General features: G+C 32.0%; 1 protein-coding gene and 1 long non-coding RNA gene across 2 annotated transcripts; one reads left to right on the forward strand and one right to left on the reverse strand.

Annotated features, from left to right (window-relative positions):
- Positions 1–4,685: 4,685 nt before the first annotated feature.
- On the forward strand, positions 4,686–5,271 carry LOC108226633 (uncharacterized). Its single transcript, XR_001807685.2, has 2 exons — positions 4,686–4,825; positions 4,913–5,271. It is a non-coding gene; the product is annotated as an uncharacterized LOC108226633 (long non-coding RNA).
- Positions 5,272–11,349: 6,078 nt separating this feature from the next.
- Positions 11,350–16,988, reverse strand: LOC108224921 (inactive protein kinase SELMODRAFT_444075). The gene is made up of 10 exons (XM_017399683.2): positions 16,836–16,988; positions 15,476–15,885; positions 14,588–14,739; positions 14,409–14,503; positions 13,297–14,324; positions 12,821–12,981; positions 12,480–12,556; positions 12,257–12,404; positions 11,921–12,070; positions 11,350–11,778 (listed from the first exon to the last, which is right to left on the reverse strand). The coding sequence occupies exons 2-10, from the start codon at positions 15,654–15,656 to the stop codon at positions 11,527–11,529; spliced, it is 2,244 nt and encodes a 747-aa protein (XP_017255172.1). The 5' UTR covers positions 15,657–15,885; positions 16,836–16,988; the 3' UTR covers positions 11,350–11,526.
- Between the last annotated feature and the right edge of the window lie 1,874 nt (positions 16,989–18,862).

Below are 18,862 nucleotides of genomic sequence, written 5' to 3' on the forward strand. Positions count from 1 at the left end.
TGAAAGATTTAAATCGCAATTGATTGGAGTCCTGCAACTGTTTTTGAGTCGATGGGATGGAATGTCCCCTTTTTCGGTCTTTGTAAATCAAACATTCTCATTTGAACATTGCGTTGTACCCTTGATTTGTAGAATAGTGAAATCTTATTTTGCAATATGAAGAATCATTGTTATTGGTGAGAACATGATATTTTTAGCGAAGGCAAAGCGTATGATTTTTGTTTGGGTATTGGGTATTTTGTTTGTAACTAAATGTGCTAAATTCATTTGGTGATTTTGTTCTATAAATAATTTTGGGTTGTTAATATCGATTTAGATTTGCTGATTGGGTATTTGATCTCGGGTGTTATGCAGTGTAGGGTATTAAGTTTAGAGTTGATATTGTACCTCATGACATAGTAAAGACCATAATGGGTGAAGGATTCGAGTTTGTAGTACATTTCTTATAGTGTCTTGTTGTGTGAGGGGTCGTGTTTTGGAAAGAAATTGTGTTTCCTTGTGTGTTTTTGTGGATTTATAATAAACATGTACAAATGTTGTTTGCGGGATGAAGAAAAAGTAGTAGACTGAAAGCCCGTGGTGTTGAAAGTAGGGTAATCAGGGGACAGTTAAGAATCCGCAGGACACCGCCTAAACGAGACAAGACGAAGAAGGTCAGGACTTAAGACGGCTACATCTAGAAGAAGTTTTCATCATCGATATGACAAATGTCCTACTCAATCTGTTTGAGACTCAGTCTGAGTGGGTAAAAATGGCTAGATTTGTGCATCTTTTAGAATTCCGTATGCTTAGTTACCCACACAGACTGGGTTACAATGTTGTCGATGCCTTTTGTAGCAGGACGTGTGAACTGAAATTGAAAGCAGGGAGTGTTGTAATTACGGATACTCTCGTGCACAAAATATTAGTCTTACACCAGGTGAATGTGATATTGAACTGAAGTAAGGAGGAGTTGCAAGGGCTACAAGGGATGAATAGTATCCAAGCAATCCAAGCATGGTCAGCGCAAGATCCTACAATGCAAGACGGTTGATAATTCTTAGATGGGGAATGCGGCACCTAGAATCTTACATGGGTAATGCGTCATCATGGAAGAGTGGCCTGTGTTGTGCGTTGGATAATTAAAAAAGTGTCCTTCAAAAGCTCAGAGTAATATATGCACACCCTAAGCGAACTTGGCCGGGGAACAAAAAAAGGTGGACTGTGCTACATAACATGGTGCAGTTTAAAAGGAAAAAATTGTGTGAAATGTAGTATTATTCTTTAAATAGTCATGTTATTAGTTCCACTTCACTGGGTTTTTTAGAACAAGTTAATATATTATTGTTGGGATTGAATGGAATTGTTTTATTCATTTCTGAACTTGTGTGCTTGTGACAATTTAAATCCATTTAATATTAAGTAGTTAAAGTTTGTTTTGTTGGTGAATTTTTGTGAAAACCTGCTGCTATTTTTTGGTGATTTATCAGTAGTCCATCATTTTAAGGGCGAGAATAGTGAAAGAGCTGTGAACTTAAAATTGGTGTGATGTAGCTAGAAGGAAAAGCCATGCTTTTAGTAAAATAAAGGCTTGGTTTTGAAAAAATATGTTAAAACATTATAGCAGAGTATACATAGTTCTGATGCTAAGTTGTATACTCATTACTCACAATTTGTAAACCAAATTTGGAATCCAGATTAACACTCTAGCCAGGGTAGTAATAGGTACCAACGCTAAAACCGTATTTAGAGGACACAGACTAATATAAGCCAAAGTTCGTGACATTAGAAGAAACTGATCAGAAGAAATAATATACGCCAGAGTTCCACCAAGAAACAACAGTAAGCAACTACTAGTAATATGCCATGAACTGTTGGAGTAAACATTGGTTCTGAATTCACTCCACGGTTAAAAAATGAGAGAAAATATTCTAGTTGAGACTGCCATAACTAGAGATATGAAACTCATTAGCATCAATGGCTTCTGCAGACTTGAGCATATCCGATGTAGATATGTCAATAAATAAATATGCAAAACATTCCGATTAGACATAGACACTTGTTAGGAACAATAAGTAATGTGCTTCAGATGGAAAGATATTATTGATATTTCTGATCAAAGCACTAAATAGTGAAAAGAAAATAAAAATCGATACACATATTGCAGGACAAAAATGCTTACTAAACTCCTGAAAACACTCATGTTGTTGTAACTACCCCTATTGTAACTGCCGCATAATTCTAGTTGTTTCACGTACAGATATGACCAACAACGCCTGTTTGTATTAAATAAACTTAAATTATATTTTTTATAAAAGAAATAAAATAAGATAGCAACCGTTGGATTAAAATGAAATGGAGGGCCATGATTGGGACTCCAAGGACTCCAACAATTATGGTACTCCAAATAACTTTCTTCTATATATATATATATATATATATATATATATATATATATATATAGGGTTGCACTCCACACAGAACACTTTAAAAAAAGAACAACACAGAACACTATCATAACACTTTTTCTTTCATAAAAAATGATTTGTTATGATTATAATTGCATAGTTAAGCACTAACTAAACTTAATATATGAAATCTAACATCCAAATCTATCCAAATTATTAATATAAAATATTATAGAATCCAGAACAGAATCCAAAACAGAATCCAGATCGAATAGAATCATGTATATATTCTTTACATGATTAATATCATATATAATCATGTTATTTTTAATCCATAATTGTTGTTAAACATGCTAAATACTATTATTATTCATAATAAATGGTTAATTAGCTTAAAGTTAGAATTTAATTCAAGTTTTAGATGAGATTCTATGTTCGATTCCAAAGTGTTCTTCTTTGTTCTTCTTTTAAGGGTGTTCTGTTTTGAGCAATGCCCTATATATATATATATATATATATATATATATATATATATATATATATATATATATATATATATATATATACATAGATTGTACGAAAAATTTCTCACGATAATTTCTATTTTTTTTAGTAAATCCTAACCAACCAAAATATTAAAATCGAATTAAATTGGATTCAGAAACCCCAAAATCGAATTTCTAATTTCATGCAATACTTGGCCGTTCATAAACAATATAAAAAATAAAGTTATCTCATGGCCCGGGCTCCTCCCGCTACTTGGGAGCTTATGGTTTCATGTTCTTTTTCTCTCATAAATTATAGTCTATTTTTATATATTAGTATTGTTTTTCATTGAGATGTTTATAATATAAGATGTATTTTATTCTATAAATATTAATTTTATTATGTAAATCTTAATTTTGAATCATTAATATAATTTTTATAAGCCGCTGCAACGCACGGCTTCTCAACTAGTATACTTGTATAAAGGAAAAGCGAGGGGCGTGTAGGTGACTCCTCTCAGAGAACTCCGTTTTATTTTTCTAATTTTATGTGATTTTTGAATGAAATTATCAATAATAAAAGCTATGTTTTTTAGTTTCGGATATATTGGAAGTAAGTTTCAGAATTACCTTTTCTAAAATATCAAAAGAAAGTTTCAAATTATGGTTTTAATTTTAAAAATATCAAAAATAAAAATTACCTTTTTTAATTTCGAATATATTGGAAAAAGTTTCAAAACTACTTTTTTTTAATATATCAAAAATAAAAACTACCTAGCTTAACAAAGATCAAATCAGAATTTGAAACTTCTTTTCAATTATTTTGATGGCAGGCTTACTTATCTTCCAAGACTATGATCATATTTTTGGAAAATATGTATATCAAAAACATAAAATATTTTTGATAAGCCAATCTTTTCTCAAATTTACGTCGAATATCATAAAATTTAATATAAACAATTTTATATTTTTTCCATCTAATACAATAATGAATTACACCATGGTAGAAACTTTAAAGGTGATAAAGATGATTGACTGATAAGTGATAAGAGTTTATCAGATGTGGGAGTCGACAAATCCAAACACGGGAGAAGAATATAGTCTTGACATGATTTTGATGGATGAAAAGGTCAATAAATTAATTGTTAGTGATATATGTTTGTTGGTTATTCTTTTATAATTATATTTTCTTCAACCAGAACATGTTTATCCCTATTAAAATTAGGGTTGGTTATGGGATTACATCTCAAATTCTTTTAGACTTTCACACATTTATGTTCTTGCTTGTCTGTTTTATTGCCAAATCGATATATATGACTGGATATCATCAATTAGTTCTACAAATTAGTTCTGTTAAAGAATCGTATGTTTTTTATATGCAGAGGTTGGCTTGTATATATGTCTAATAAGCAATGTATGGTAAAGTTATTGAATATCAGTTAAGAACATTATTATTTTTAAAAAAAATAAAAAAATAAGATTTGTCGTAGTTTAAATCGTTAATTACATATAGAAATTAATTTTCATTTTTTCACTTATGAATTAGTCCAATTTTGCAATTTTAAATATTAATATAAAATTTATTTATTGTAAAAATATTAATTTTGAATCATTAATAAAATTTTATAGGCCGCCGTAAAATAATTTTATTTTACAAATATCACTTTTGAATCGTTAATATAAATTTTGTAACCCGCCGCAACGCGCGACTTATCAACTAGTATGAATTAAAAAAAAATAAAAATCGAGAAACCGTGAATTGCAGACATCTGAATTATATTACTTTTTCCTGAAGAAAAAGCAATTCAGAATTAAAAACGTCAATACCAAAAAAAGGGTTTCAGACCCGTGTCCAATCTTCTCTAACACAGAATTTCAGATCGAGAGAGAATCGAGAGAGAGAGGAGGGAGAGAATGTCGAGAATATGGAGAGCTTGTGCGCGGGTGATGGAGGTAAACCCAGAATCTTGTGTCTATTATTATATAGTAATACTCTATTAATATATTTCTGTAAACATTTATTTTATTTTTATGTTGCAGAATTTTGATGAAAACAGGACAGCGCAGCGATTGTTAAGCATAGCGGTATATGGATGTATAGGCTCAGGGGCTTGGTACTGTAGTGGCTTAAGACCTCACCCTCCTCCTGGTAACCCTTACCACTCTGACTACCAACCTCCCCCAGTCGAAGATTAATCGCCTTTTCGACTCTGGCTCACCCCGATAATTTCTTAGACCAGAATCACTCTACTGCTGGTTATGTTAAATAATATCTCACCTAATTACTTTTGTGTAATGTAATGTAATTATGTAGATTATCAGTTTTATTGCTCGTTTATGTGATTAGAGTTAACGGTGATTATTTAATGAAAAATTACAAGTATATCAGTTTTATTGCTTGTTTATGTGATTAGAGTTAACGGTGATTATTTAATGAAAAATTACAAGTAATGGAATGGAATATTCATAACTTGTTGTTGTGCCTGATTGAATATCAATTTATAATTTATTGGTAAATTAGTAATTTCTGAAACTGCTACCTTATATTGTTGATTAACAGTCGTCCTTGTAGATACATCATTTCTGTGATAAAATTAGATATGTTCAATTGTTAGATTGCTTATTCTTCTAAGTACAACTTGATTACTCATTTTCTAGATAACTTTTAGATGCGTTTGAAGTTATATATCTTGATGAAAATATTGTTTCTTTTAAGCAATATAACCATCGTTTGAAGTTACTTGTGTGAAGTAACGTAATTGAGGAGATTGTATTTTTTGTGATGGTTTATTATGTAATTTAGTGATCAAAACTTCGAATCGCGAAGACTTGAAGTTAAATGCTATTATATGTTAGTGATATAGTACAATTTTCTATTAGTTTTAGTCATTCAGAGATGGGGTAATGTTTTAACAGAAAGGCAGGCTCGTGTAGGCAGGGACACTATGTTGTGTGTACTAGTGTTTTCGGTTTCAGAAAAAGGATCCTGAGTTCTCTTGAAACTTGATACCAGCTTATAACCTCATATAATCTTGGAAAACTAATGTAGATTATACAGTGGGCTGTTCTCTACCAATTATGGTTCTGGAATGGTCTTGGATGAGGGTTTGCTGCCAACTAATGAGATTTATAGTACAGACTTAAAGACATAATGTCTTCATTGTGCCTTGGTAAAACAGTGCAATCTCTTTCCGGAAACAAAAGAAATTGCATTGTCATGCACTTTTTTTGACAACTATTACAAAGTTGGGAGGCCATAATTTTATACAACATACAAGTAAAGACTGAGAAGATAAACCATATAGTATAGTAGTGTAGTTTGTCTGTTTGTGGAACAACGTTACTAAAGATAGAACTCCTTAATTTCTTGTGGTAGTTCTAGGTCTAGCAGAATTTTTTTTGGTACAACGGCTGGTATAGTCACCAAGCCCCATTTGCAATTGAGTTACCCTCCATATCTTTGTAGGTTATCTCTGCTAATCTCTATACTGTAAGGTTGTGTTCAAATGGAGTGAATGGAATGGAGGGAGAATGGAATGAATTTTGTACTCAAAAATAGTGTTGATCAAAGAAAATGTATACAATTTTCATTCCTTCAATCATTCCATTCCTACTATTTTAACTAAAATTCCATCCCACATGTTTTGGAAGGAATGCTCATTCCATCTCTACATCATATTTCTTTACAATCTTAATCACAAAAAAATTGAACTCATTCATATTTAGTCACTATTGGCTCATATTTTCTTCTTTCTCCATAAAATTTCTATATAATTTTTCATTCCATTCCCCCCTCATTCCATTCCATCCAATTGAACACACCCTAAAAGAGAGTTTGTTCAGAATACTTGCTAAATATTTGCAAATTCACAGTACAGACTTTAAGACATGAACTAGCTAGATACTTGTGTTTATAGTGCGTATAACCTTGCCATCTTTTTCTGAGTTAAAGCATGTTTTTATATTTTGAGTAAAACTGGTGCTATTTACTTTTCCTTGTTTCATGTCGAATACAAGAAATGTACATCACATAATTGTTTAATTTTGGTCTGTTACTTTTGTGCATTCTTAATAGTGCTTATTAAATTAATTTGAAGAGTAAAAGGGGATAATGATAACCGCTGTTTTGTCAAACATTCTATAGAGCACATACTGCATAGTAACAGACCGTGAACAATTCATCCATGATTCTGGGATCATACTACGCTGGTGGAAACAGATGCGTAGGTGAACAATTCATCCGTGAGGATAGTGGTCATGTTCATGTAGTCATGCCTGGAAGTTGGTTTTTAATGTACTCGTTTTTAGTATACAGTAAAGATCATCTGTGATCGTTTCCGGATCATGATGATTTTCAAAAAATTGAGTCATGTATACATTATGCAGCCAGGATTAGCCTAGTAGTTTGTTTCTTGGTAAAGCGAGCTTAGCCTAGTAGTTGGTACTAAGCATATTGTTATTCACAAAAATCTGGCTTTAAGTTTTGATTGTGTCCAAGTTACAAGCAAACAGAATTTATTCTGACCCCAAGGCTCGACCCCTTGAACTTATTCTAACGCGGAGATGTCTCTAATTCGTTAGCTTCGTCAATATCTCACCAATGTGGACTTGATTTCATGTTCTTTTTTCTATTACTAATAGAGAGCAGTTTCTGCTTATTCATCAGTATATTAACTTGAAAGACCCAATATTTTGCTTCAAGGGGTGATTGTTCTGTTCGGACTTGTTGAGATGTTCAATGCCCTTGGCCCTAGGGATTGAACACAGCACATGAATAACAATGTAGAGAACACTTGAGCACAAGATCATGAGTTTGCATACAAGTTGGTATTGATTCTACTATTGTGCCTCGTCCATTCCAACCCAACCAAGCACCATAATAAATATGCTTTGAGTTTATTTAATAAAATTATAAAGCAAATTCAATTCAACTCCTGCCCGTAATTCATATCATGAGTATTTTTTACTATCAAACTCGAGGAGCCTCTAAATCTTTCTCAAAAGCCCTTATTGAGATGCAGTGAAGGTCCACCAAGTTTGAGTTGGGTTTTAACCGGACTTTTAAAAGTTTTGACTTTTTTGGTTAAAGCATCGTGTTGGGGTTTTTGCAAAATATTAGTCCATTTAGCTATATCAGACTTGACCGATGTCAAAAATAAATCAGGTTGAATTTTTATTAGACACCATATATAGTAGTATTATATATGTTCTGCAGTTGAAGACTGAAGTATTGCAACATATACATTGGAAAAAAAATTAAAAAATCATTTATGTTGGGTGACAAATTAACATGTTCATAGAACAACACATTTCATAAACGTTCTTTTTTATAACAAATTTAAAGAGAAAAAGGGGCCTAAGGTTATCCTGAGGTAACTTACCTAAGGTTATAACAATCTACATATATATAATAGCCCCGTGTTAAGCCTCCCTCCTGAGCAAATAAATTACCTAGTTCCGAACCCGAGCCTAACTCCGAACCTAACTCTTCCTCGTATATATAAAAAAGATAATCATGAGAATCGAACCCAAGATCTCTCCATTACAAATACACCACTCACATCGCTTGAGCTACGAAACCGATTAGTTTTTTATTCAAAAGCATTAACTACATACTTTTTTTTTTTGCCAGTAACTACATACATTTAAATTGTTGTATCTATATTCATTTCAATATCTTATTTTTGCATGATAGATTAATATCCATAAATTAATCATTTACGTAAATAGATTTAATATTGAAAAAGAATCTGAATTATCGTGCTCGAACCATAATTCAGACTTCTAAAAATATATATATTTCATTTTCGAATAAATATGAACGAATTCAAATTTAACTTAATAGTTTAAACGAGTACTAATACAATATTATAGAAATTTTAAGTCATGAATGTGAGAAATAAGCTCAAAAACTGATTGTTAATTTTGGAGAACTTGAAATAAGGTAACGGAAAAATATTCTTATTTAGATTACTTTTATTTTAAATTATGAATTCAGAATTCAACGTGTAACTAAATATTTTTTTTAAAAAAATTATAGATACAAGAATAATGAGAAATACATCAAATTTGATGTTAGAAAATATATCTAAATGATGTAATTTTAATGATATATGAATTTGAAATATTGTAACTTGTGATATAAAGGTGAATTTAAGGAAATTCTATATTGTTAATCAAAAGTCAACCAAATAATAATAAAACGTGTTTACGAGCCCTACTAAAAAGAATTGAGTTATAAATTTTTACTTGGTTAAAATAAAATAATACAGAGAAATAAGTTATATATATATTAAAGTCTTAAAAACTATAATTTGAATATGACATCCCTCAATATATAACATACCAGTTAAATAATACGATTCAAACTACAATTAAATTAATTAATCGTTTACAAATTAAACTAATAAAACATAATTAATTTTGAACCGAATAATCCAACGCGATACGGTGAAAACTAATATCTTATTAAACGGGACTAGAACAAGAATTGTTTTTCCATAATCCACAATATCGAAGTCCTGATTTGATCTTTAACAATTGAACATGATATGCTACATTGCTCACCCCTTGGAAATAAGAGTATCAAAATATTTAAAAATATGAGTTTGCACAAAGCTACTACACTGACTACTTAAACTAAATATTTCATATTTTTATGAACTTCTTGCTATTTGAAATTTCGGAAAATCATTTTGAGATCTGGTTTATAACAATTACATGACAAATCATTAAAAGTCTTACCAACAAGCTCAGAAAACTAATAATAAAAAATAAAAATTTCATAACGGGGCAGTATTATAACATATTGTATCACAGTAATAATCATCCAATATTTTAAATTAACAATAAAAATCTAAGATATCAAAGTACTATATAATTAATATGGAAATTAAAAAGGTAAGCCACATCAAACGTGTCGGAATATTTTGGGTATAATTATAAGATTAGTAGTTCAATTGATGATTTTATAATAATAAAATAGGGTATGAGTATTTTTGCATACAACATATGTCTCAGTTTCCATTTATAGAAAGTGTGCGCAACATATGCTAAAAAAGAATGTGTCGATGATTTACCCATCATGTATCACTTAACTATTACACAAACGTACGTTCAAAAAAATAGAAATAAATGTGAAACAACGTGGACCACACATCTCCATCTAATCATGATTTAGGAAATCGTAATTCACATATAAAGAACAAATTTTTATCAAAATCATGGTTATATTAGATGAAATAATTTAATAATTTTCACCAATAAATTCCAGATACTTTTAATGAGATATAATATATTTAAAATCTAAAAGTTTCAGTATTAATTTCAAATATAATTTTGAACATGTTGATAATATAATAGTGGCTCTATATCCTAACGAATTTGAATATAGAAAAATCAGGTTAAATGTAGTTTTTGATCCATAATTTTTTTAAAATATAGTACTTAATACTATTAATGCTATTAGGTTGCAAACATAACGTTACATATTTACATATTTTGTCAAAGAATAAAACACAATAATTATACTCGAAATAATATGATTACATGTGGATATTATTTAAAACACGACCGAAATTAGAGCCCGTGCCTCGCACGGGCTTTTATGCTAGTTATAAGTAGAAAAGCTTAATGGCATTTCTATGATAACAAATTTGGTAAGCCACCTAGGGCTTCTCATAGTTAAAGATGCTCTTAGTTCTTTATTTTTAATTTTAATATTGGAATTGACCAAACTCAATCTTATATATATTATCTTATCAAAAAATATTAAAAAGTTATAGTACTATAAAATACATATAATATATTTTGAAGTGTAATTTTCAGTTTTTTAAATAATAAAATAATTCTTATTAAATTTTCGATCAAAAAATGGTTAATTCGATAAAAGTTAAAAATGGACAACTAAATATGACCAAGGCAATACTAACTTCTAAAGCAATTATTATTGTAATATGGAAGATACTTTTTAGGTAGTTTTGTATGAGTAATATTATATCTATAGATGATTTATAAGTTATTAAAAAATAATAAAAGATAAATTTGATAGTTTATTTATTTTAATATTGAAACTAATTATTATTAATAAAATCATAAAAATCAAATAAGTAGATTAAATCATTAAATAAGTATATCCTCCCGATTTCTCACTTTTTAAAGGCCTCTGCTTTTACTGACCAGTTTGTGTAAAAAATTAGAAGCATTTTTAAAAAGCTGAGAATGCTAGATTTTCTCTCATAGCTTCTCCTGTTTATTTTCCAAACACTTTATTAACATATTTACATCTCACATCTACTCCACTTCTTTAATTTAAGCAAGAAGTCACTTCTTTTAAACTAAGCCAAACGGTCCCCGAGTCGGTTCATAAAAAAGCAGGCAAATGCGCTTGGATCTATACAGAGTAAAACTTATGGAGCTTAGGTAGTGGAGGGTGCATAGTAAACATATGCTCTTCAACGACCTGTAACAAAGGCTGATGTAACAAATCTGACTTAGCAATTGGCATTGGATAATATTTCAACAGTTTGCTTGAAGTACAAAACATTACCAGACTCTATATTCTCCTTCCTATACAAGGTCACTTGTGGAGGACAAAATTATATTACCAAAAATATTGTAATGTAGCCACATTCTTGCTCTCCTCTATATTCTCTTCACAACTCATTCTCACATGAAGCTCTCCTACCTCTATCCCTCTCCCTCAAAGCAGGCCTAATGTTAGCATCAATAGAAAGCTTTCCACTAAAGCTGCCAAATGCATCTTTCAACGATGCAGGACTGAAGTGCTCATGTTGCTGCTGCTGATGATTTAGGTACATCCTTCCACTCCGACTGTGTGCGTCATGTCCAGGAGTTGACATGTGACTTGATTCCATGATTGTGTCACCTTCGAGTATCCGGATCACCTTTGAGACACAAGATTTTAGCAATTTATAGACTCAACAATCTCAATTTTAGGATGGAAAATATTTTGAATTCTCATTTCTAGCACTCAAGATTCAACACTGAGTGATCATGTATTAAAGTTCTACATCTAAAAGTACTTACCTGAGACATGCGTGGTCGTGATTGTGGATCGCGGCTGATGCACAAGGACGCAGCTTGCAACATGCAATAGACCTCCTCTTCTGAATATTTGTCCATTAACTGAGGGTCCACCAACTCATCAATTGCATATTCCTCCAAGAGTGGTCGTGCCTGTTTATACATGAAAACAATAATAAATACAGATGTGCAAGTCTACAGATAATGAACTTGTTTAATGTGCAACATTAGGAGTCATAATTAAATAAAAACTGGGAGCTAGAATTGTCATCTGTCACTTTGAACCAGATGACAATAATTCAACAAATAAACTAAACAAAAAGAAAGATGAATACGCACCCATTCTGTGAGGCACTGCTGACCCCTTGGTCGGTCAAGATCCACTGCTTTTCTTCCGGTTACAAGCTCAACTAGAACCACCCCAAAAGAATAGACATCAGCCTTTTCTGTAATCTGGCCACTTTCAGCATATTCTGGAGCCAAATACCTGATTGTAGCAAGATAAACTAATTCATTATAACATCAAGGTGGCAAGTCAAATGTACCAAATCACTAAACTTACCCAAATGTTCCAATAACTCTAGTATCTACTCCAGTGTCCCCGTCAGGCTGCCACCTCGCTAGGCCAAAATCTCCAACCTTGGAAAGTATATCGCAAACAATTTGATTAATTTATATCAACAGTTAAAATCAGAGGCATGAAGCAAAAGTTTTCTCACAAAAAAAAATACAGTTCTTGATAAAATATTTTAAACGTAAATGAAGACATTTTCCATGTGATAAAAATTGAAATCTTTTAAACCAGTAACATTTAGTGAATAACATAAAGTTACAGGAGCAACACTTCCAACTTTAGATCAAGCAGAAAACCGTCACCAAGTAAAAATGTAAGATGTTCCATACCAGTGGTTCAAAATCATGGGTGATGAGAATATTGTTGGGCCGCATGTCACGGTGTACAATGCAGCCAACTCTACATTCTTCATGCAAATATCGCAATCCTCGAGCAGCTCCCAAGGCAATCTTCTGTCGCGCTGACCACTCCAATATATCTCGATGACGTCCTAGACATACCATAGTTTTTAGGAATTTTATGGCTTACAATAAAATGAAATTCTGTAGGTCTAAGTAACGAGGACTAATACTGCAACTTTGATTAAGTTTAATAGTACATGCTAATATACACACACATCCCAGAAAACGCATGTTTCATCATGAACAAGTGCCTAATAAAGGGTGAGAGATGCTACAATTCATAATTAGGTAGAGAAAGATGTCCATGAACCTTTGAACAATGCACCATCATAAAGCAGCATCATTTTAATATTATGACACTGATCAAGAATGTCTGGATTCTGATACAATGGGAAAGAAATTACCATAGAGATGTGAATCCAAAGATCCGTGGCAGATATATTCATAAACTAGTAGCCTCTGACCATCCTCAATACAAAATCCAATCAACATTACAACGTTCCGGTGTTGGGCACAGCTAAGAACTTCCACTTCAGAGCAGAATTCTCGATCACCTTGAGAACTTGCTAATTTGTGTTGCTTGACAGCGACTGCCTGACCATCAGGAAGGACTCCTCTGTGAACAGACCCATAGCCTCCTTCAGCTAAGAAATTTGCTTGAGAAAAACCTCCAGTAGCAAGTTCCAATTCAGCAAAGGTGAACCATCTTGGTGGCTTCCCAAATGTAGGTGTCTTGTGCTGACATATCGAACATAATGGAGGGGGGCCCAGGGTTGCATTTCTGGATAGAGAAATTGCTTCTCTAACATCTCCACTGAATTCCATATCGGGTCTATAGTTTTCCACTCCGTATCCAGTTTTTAGATCAAGTTTAGAGAACTTCTCGTGCAAGGCCCTCATAGTACTAGTTTGAATGTGGTATTTTGAACTGTGTGAACTTTCTTCACTTGGGGACGATTGACGTCGAGAGTTGCCAATGTCTTTCATCCATGGCTGGAACCTCAAACTAGAGGAAGTTGACATATCTTCACTGTCTGAGTCAGAGCTCAGTGCATCGAGTTGGCAATTATATTTTTCAGCTAACAATTGCTCCTTCATATCTTTATTTATCTCAGGAATTAAAAATGGGGAAGTACTTGGATCAGAACTTGAAACTGATGGTGTTCCGGCTTCAGTTGCAGTAAAAACCTCGGGACTGCTGGTTGGAGTAACTTGAGGTCCTCGAATGGAATCAAGAGATTCGTTCTTTTCCAGTCGCTTCTTAGACGTAGACGTCTGACTCACCTCACAAGGTAATTGACAGTCAGCTTCTGGTTCCTTTTTAGGTGATCCAACTAAATTTAGACGGAGAACTTTTGGTTGTGATTTCTTTATAACCACAATGTTGCACTGTAGCTCTTCCATGCACCGTTTCTCTTCATGTTTTAGATGTCTGCAGAGGATTGCAATATAAGCGGGGCATATATGTAAAACATATTGATACAAATCATCCAACATTATAGAACAAAAATGTTACTTGTCCAGTACGACCCAACTAGTTTGAATCTTTTTTGCTTCTGCCGCTACCGACCCGCATGGAGATACAGGAACAAGTTTTGTTTTCACATTTATCTGTAACATAACAGATAAAAGATTGGCATGTGGTTAACACAGGATACCATATCAAATGAGGCATATCTATAGGCGTGCACACACCTTATTAGGATCATAAACATCATGGAGCTGTAAAATCATCTGAGAGCATGAATCTGTAATATCAACTTTTTGTTCCGAACTTGTTCCTAGGTGAGATCTTCGGTGGCCACTGGCACAGTCCCCTGCAAATCTTGGGAAACCCCATTTCCTTCCTGTATTAAAAGGAAGATTCTTAGTACTTGCTGCTAACAATTTAATGCTAAAATGTTAAATATCATAGCATGAAACTTATACCGCGGAAAGCCTGGCTGAACCAATATTGGAAGACAAATACTGTATTTCTGATTATCTGGTGTCTTATATAACAAACTTGACATATATATATGATAGAAAATGAAAATTGCGGTATATATCCCAGCCGGGGAAGAAAAAAAAAAGAGGAAAAGAGTTGCACTGCTTTTTCCTCCAAAATATAATGCTGCATATACTGAGAGATAAGTGTTAAATTTAACATCGCACTATGTTATAACTTATAACTACAATCCATTAAAATCTGTAAGACAGATACTATTTCATCTAGAATCACCATATTCATTATGTACTAAACAAGCATAATATCAATAGACCGGAATGGCTGATGAACTAACACAGGTTATTGAAGAATCTTAAACCCCAACAGTAGCAAAAAGTCAGGGACAGGAAAAAAGAGCCGGAAAGAATATTACCATGAACGCAATAAATAATATCACATAATAGATAGTTAATAAAATTAATGCAAGAACAACATAAAAACTAATCCTGAGCCCTGGAAGAGAATTCTTTAAATGAATTTTTCAGGAAACTAAACCAACTCAGTTGGACTGGTTTAAACTGTCTGTTATAAAACGATTATATACACTATCCAGACCACAAGAGTAAACAATATAACTAAAACAAGTCTGGAAATACCTGAACTTTGTGAAGGGACAACCACAAGCAGAGTGATGCAATCCCCAGGTTGAACAACATGAGTCAGAGCCCAAACAAGTGCTGTTTTTGGTACTTCATTCGATGCCTTGACAGCCACTACAATCTTTGCTGAAGCATTGGAGCTCCTTTCTTGCGTTCCCACCTTCAATTCCGAAGTCATCGTCCAGGAAATAGTGACAGAAAAAAATGCTTCCAAAATTTTTCTAAATACTAGGCCTCCAAATGCATTCCAACTTTTATTACACCTTCACAAGGACATACTTGGTAACAATTTTTGACAGAAACAAGGACAGAACTGAAGCAAGCATATATGTCCAATTATATGATAGAAGCCCCCAAAATAATTTCATGTCTGTGTCTAATACCCCACCATGAAATGTGTCCTACTCCTGCATGTATACAGCCAACATGTTACAGTTTCCACTCAACAAATGGGCCACCATAATTCACAGACTACACCTTTTACACTCATAAAAAGAATCATATATCTCAAGAGAATGAAGAACCTTTCTGCACATATTTCCCAATTAATCACAAAAGCATAAAGCTACACCAACAAAAGATTGCAATTTCTGCATGAAACTAATATCTCAAATCTGCAAAAAGAAACCCCTTTGAATAAAGAAAACCCTAGATAAAACCAAAAAGAATCTTCAACAAATGCAACTGGTTTAAATGCATAATACAAGTAATAAAAAAAAGAACAATGCAACAAGAAATGGTCTCTCTCCCTAACTTTCAAATCGGTCTCTTTCCCAAACTTTCAAATCAAAGAGTCAACTAAATCCATTGATCAATGAATGGAGGTGAATAAGTTTGTACCCAGATCCCAAAATAAAATCCCCTCATTTTGGGCTTTTATAAATTCAACTAAAGAACAGTGAAAAAGATACAAAAATCAGATTCTCCAACAACAATAATAGTATAATACAAACACCCTATCATCTCCAGCTCCTTCTTGACATGACAAAAGTAACAACTTCCAAAAGTAAAAAAAAAAAGATTCACTACACAACCCTTTTTCTACCTTAAAAATGCAATCACAAAGCAAAATCCAAAAGGGTAACAGAGAATCAACTTCATTACAATAACATACATACAAAAACAAATATGCACCCAAGTAAAACCAGATAAATGAAAAGATAATTCACTGCTGCAAATATAAGGTACTGGGTATTTTTCTATACACAATAAACAAGAATCACCGCCAAATTATTGTGCTTAATTAAAGAAAAAGAAGAAGAAGGATCAAGAAACGCATATACAACATACATTATCAAGAAAAGGAGGTAACTTGTGAAAGAAACAAAAGGGGTAGTGGAGGATTCAACAAACTCACCAAATGACTCTGAATCTTGGATTTCACTTCTGTATTATCAATGTCATGGAAACTAACAATGTGGTGGAGTGTTGATATTGTGTGAAAACAAGAGGTTCGGACATATAAGTGTGAGAGTGAATATGAACACTGAAAAAGTTACAGCTACTTATATGTCCTCTCACACTTATATGTCCGAACCTCTTGTTTTCACACAATATCAACACTCCACCACACATTGGGGGACGGGGGCGCGGCACGGACTTTAATGCTTCAATATAGTATAGTTCTGTAAATTATTTTTAAGATTTTCTTTTTTTGTATAAAAGTATAACATTTATATTTTTATAAAAAAAAGAAAATATTAAAAATAAGTTGTGAAACTATGTTTTATAAGAGCCTTAAAAAGCGTGTCGAGCAGTGAAAAAGAAACGTATACAATTGACTGGGACAGAGGGAGTCATAGATAGATACAAATATTGACACACCATCAATGTCTGCCAGGGTAGTGTGGTTCAGACAATTAGACAAGGTCTCTGTTCTGGGAAATTTTTTTTTTTTTTTTTTTTTTTTTTTTTTTTTTTTTTTTTTTTCTGTTCTGGGAAATTGACATCTGCTGTTTTTTTTTTTTTTTACTTTTTCCATGTTGCCCTTAGTTTTTAGGAAGGTAAATTTACAAAAAAGTTTACACAAATAACAAAGTTTATATATTTGTTGAAAGTTAATTATACAAACAAATCATGATGATATAAATTGAGAATCAGAATTAATTAATATAAAATTCAAAATTTATCATAGTAGGAGATTTTCCGACAAATCGTGAATTTTTAACCAAATCGATATCAATAAATTGTTAAAAGAACTAGGGAATTATGCCCGCGCTTCGCGTGCGAGTAAATTATTAAAATTTTCATTAAAATGAGGTTGGAATTAACATTAGATTTTTAATCTTTATTTAGCATATTATGTATATTTAAAGGTATTACATCATCAAAAAATTAATTATTTGAGATATACAGTATTCCCTGTTAAAAATTGAGATTTATGCTAACAAAATATAGTGAAGTAATATTTGTATCTGAATTATACTTATTAATTTATTAATTTTTATATACTACAACATTTTTTTAAAATTAAAGATTCCGAATGATCAAATTTTAAGCTATATTTGCATAAAATTTTAAATTTAATTATAACGTCAGTGAGAATATCATTTTAAAAAATTTTGTTAAATATGATAACCAAAATTCTATGTTGATTCTAACAATTATTTGTTATACATTATATGAAAACCATGCTTGCACGTGCTAAGATCTTCAATAATTTTCAAACTTAAAAAGAAGGATTGTAAAAAATTATTGAAAAAAGGAAAAACGAAGGAAGATAAGCTTTTATTAATATTTATGATTGACATAAAAAGATACTAAAAATTTAAATACTTAATAAAATTTAGCGGTTCCAATGCTATTAATTTATATAAAAAAAATTATATATAATTATTTCAAACAACAATACCAAATGAAGATTACTCTTTATTATTATTAATTTCAGAATTTAAAAATCCTAGAAAAATAAACTCTCACACGCAGAGTAATCGTTAACTATATAGCTCTGAGATGTTTGGCAAGATTGTCCCATGGATTCTAGAAACTGTCTTTATAGGATGGAGAGATATGTTACGCTCCTCAGATTATTCCAACTACAAAGCTAGAGAGGGATGGTGTGGAGACTGGTTGTTTCCTCTGCTCTGACTGAAGGTTCTAAGAATCAGTGGGTTGCTTACGATCCTGAGGCTGATAAATGGCATTCTCTTCTCAGTATATCTCAACTTTAAACTAAAACAGAAAATGCCTCTTACCCTCTTATAGCTCCTCAACTTCTGCTATTAGAAAGAGGCCAAGGATAATTCAATTGAGAGATTAAATAAAACTTGGTCTATCTTCTTAGCAAAATTTGATTACCCTGAGCCAAATCTATTAATAATGTGCATAATCAAGTGACATAGAAGCACATGAAAATTAAATCACTTCATCCAAATGGAGAATGAA

This window comes from Daucus carota, chromosome 6 (assembly GCF_001625215.2).
Source record: "Daucus carota subsp. sativus chromosome 6, DH1 v3.0, whole genome shotgun sequence".
Taxonomy (NCBI): domain Eukaryota; kingdom Viridiplantae; phylum Streptophyta; class Magnoliopsida; order Apiales; family Apiaceae; genus Daucus; species Daucus carota.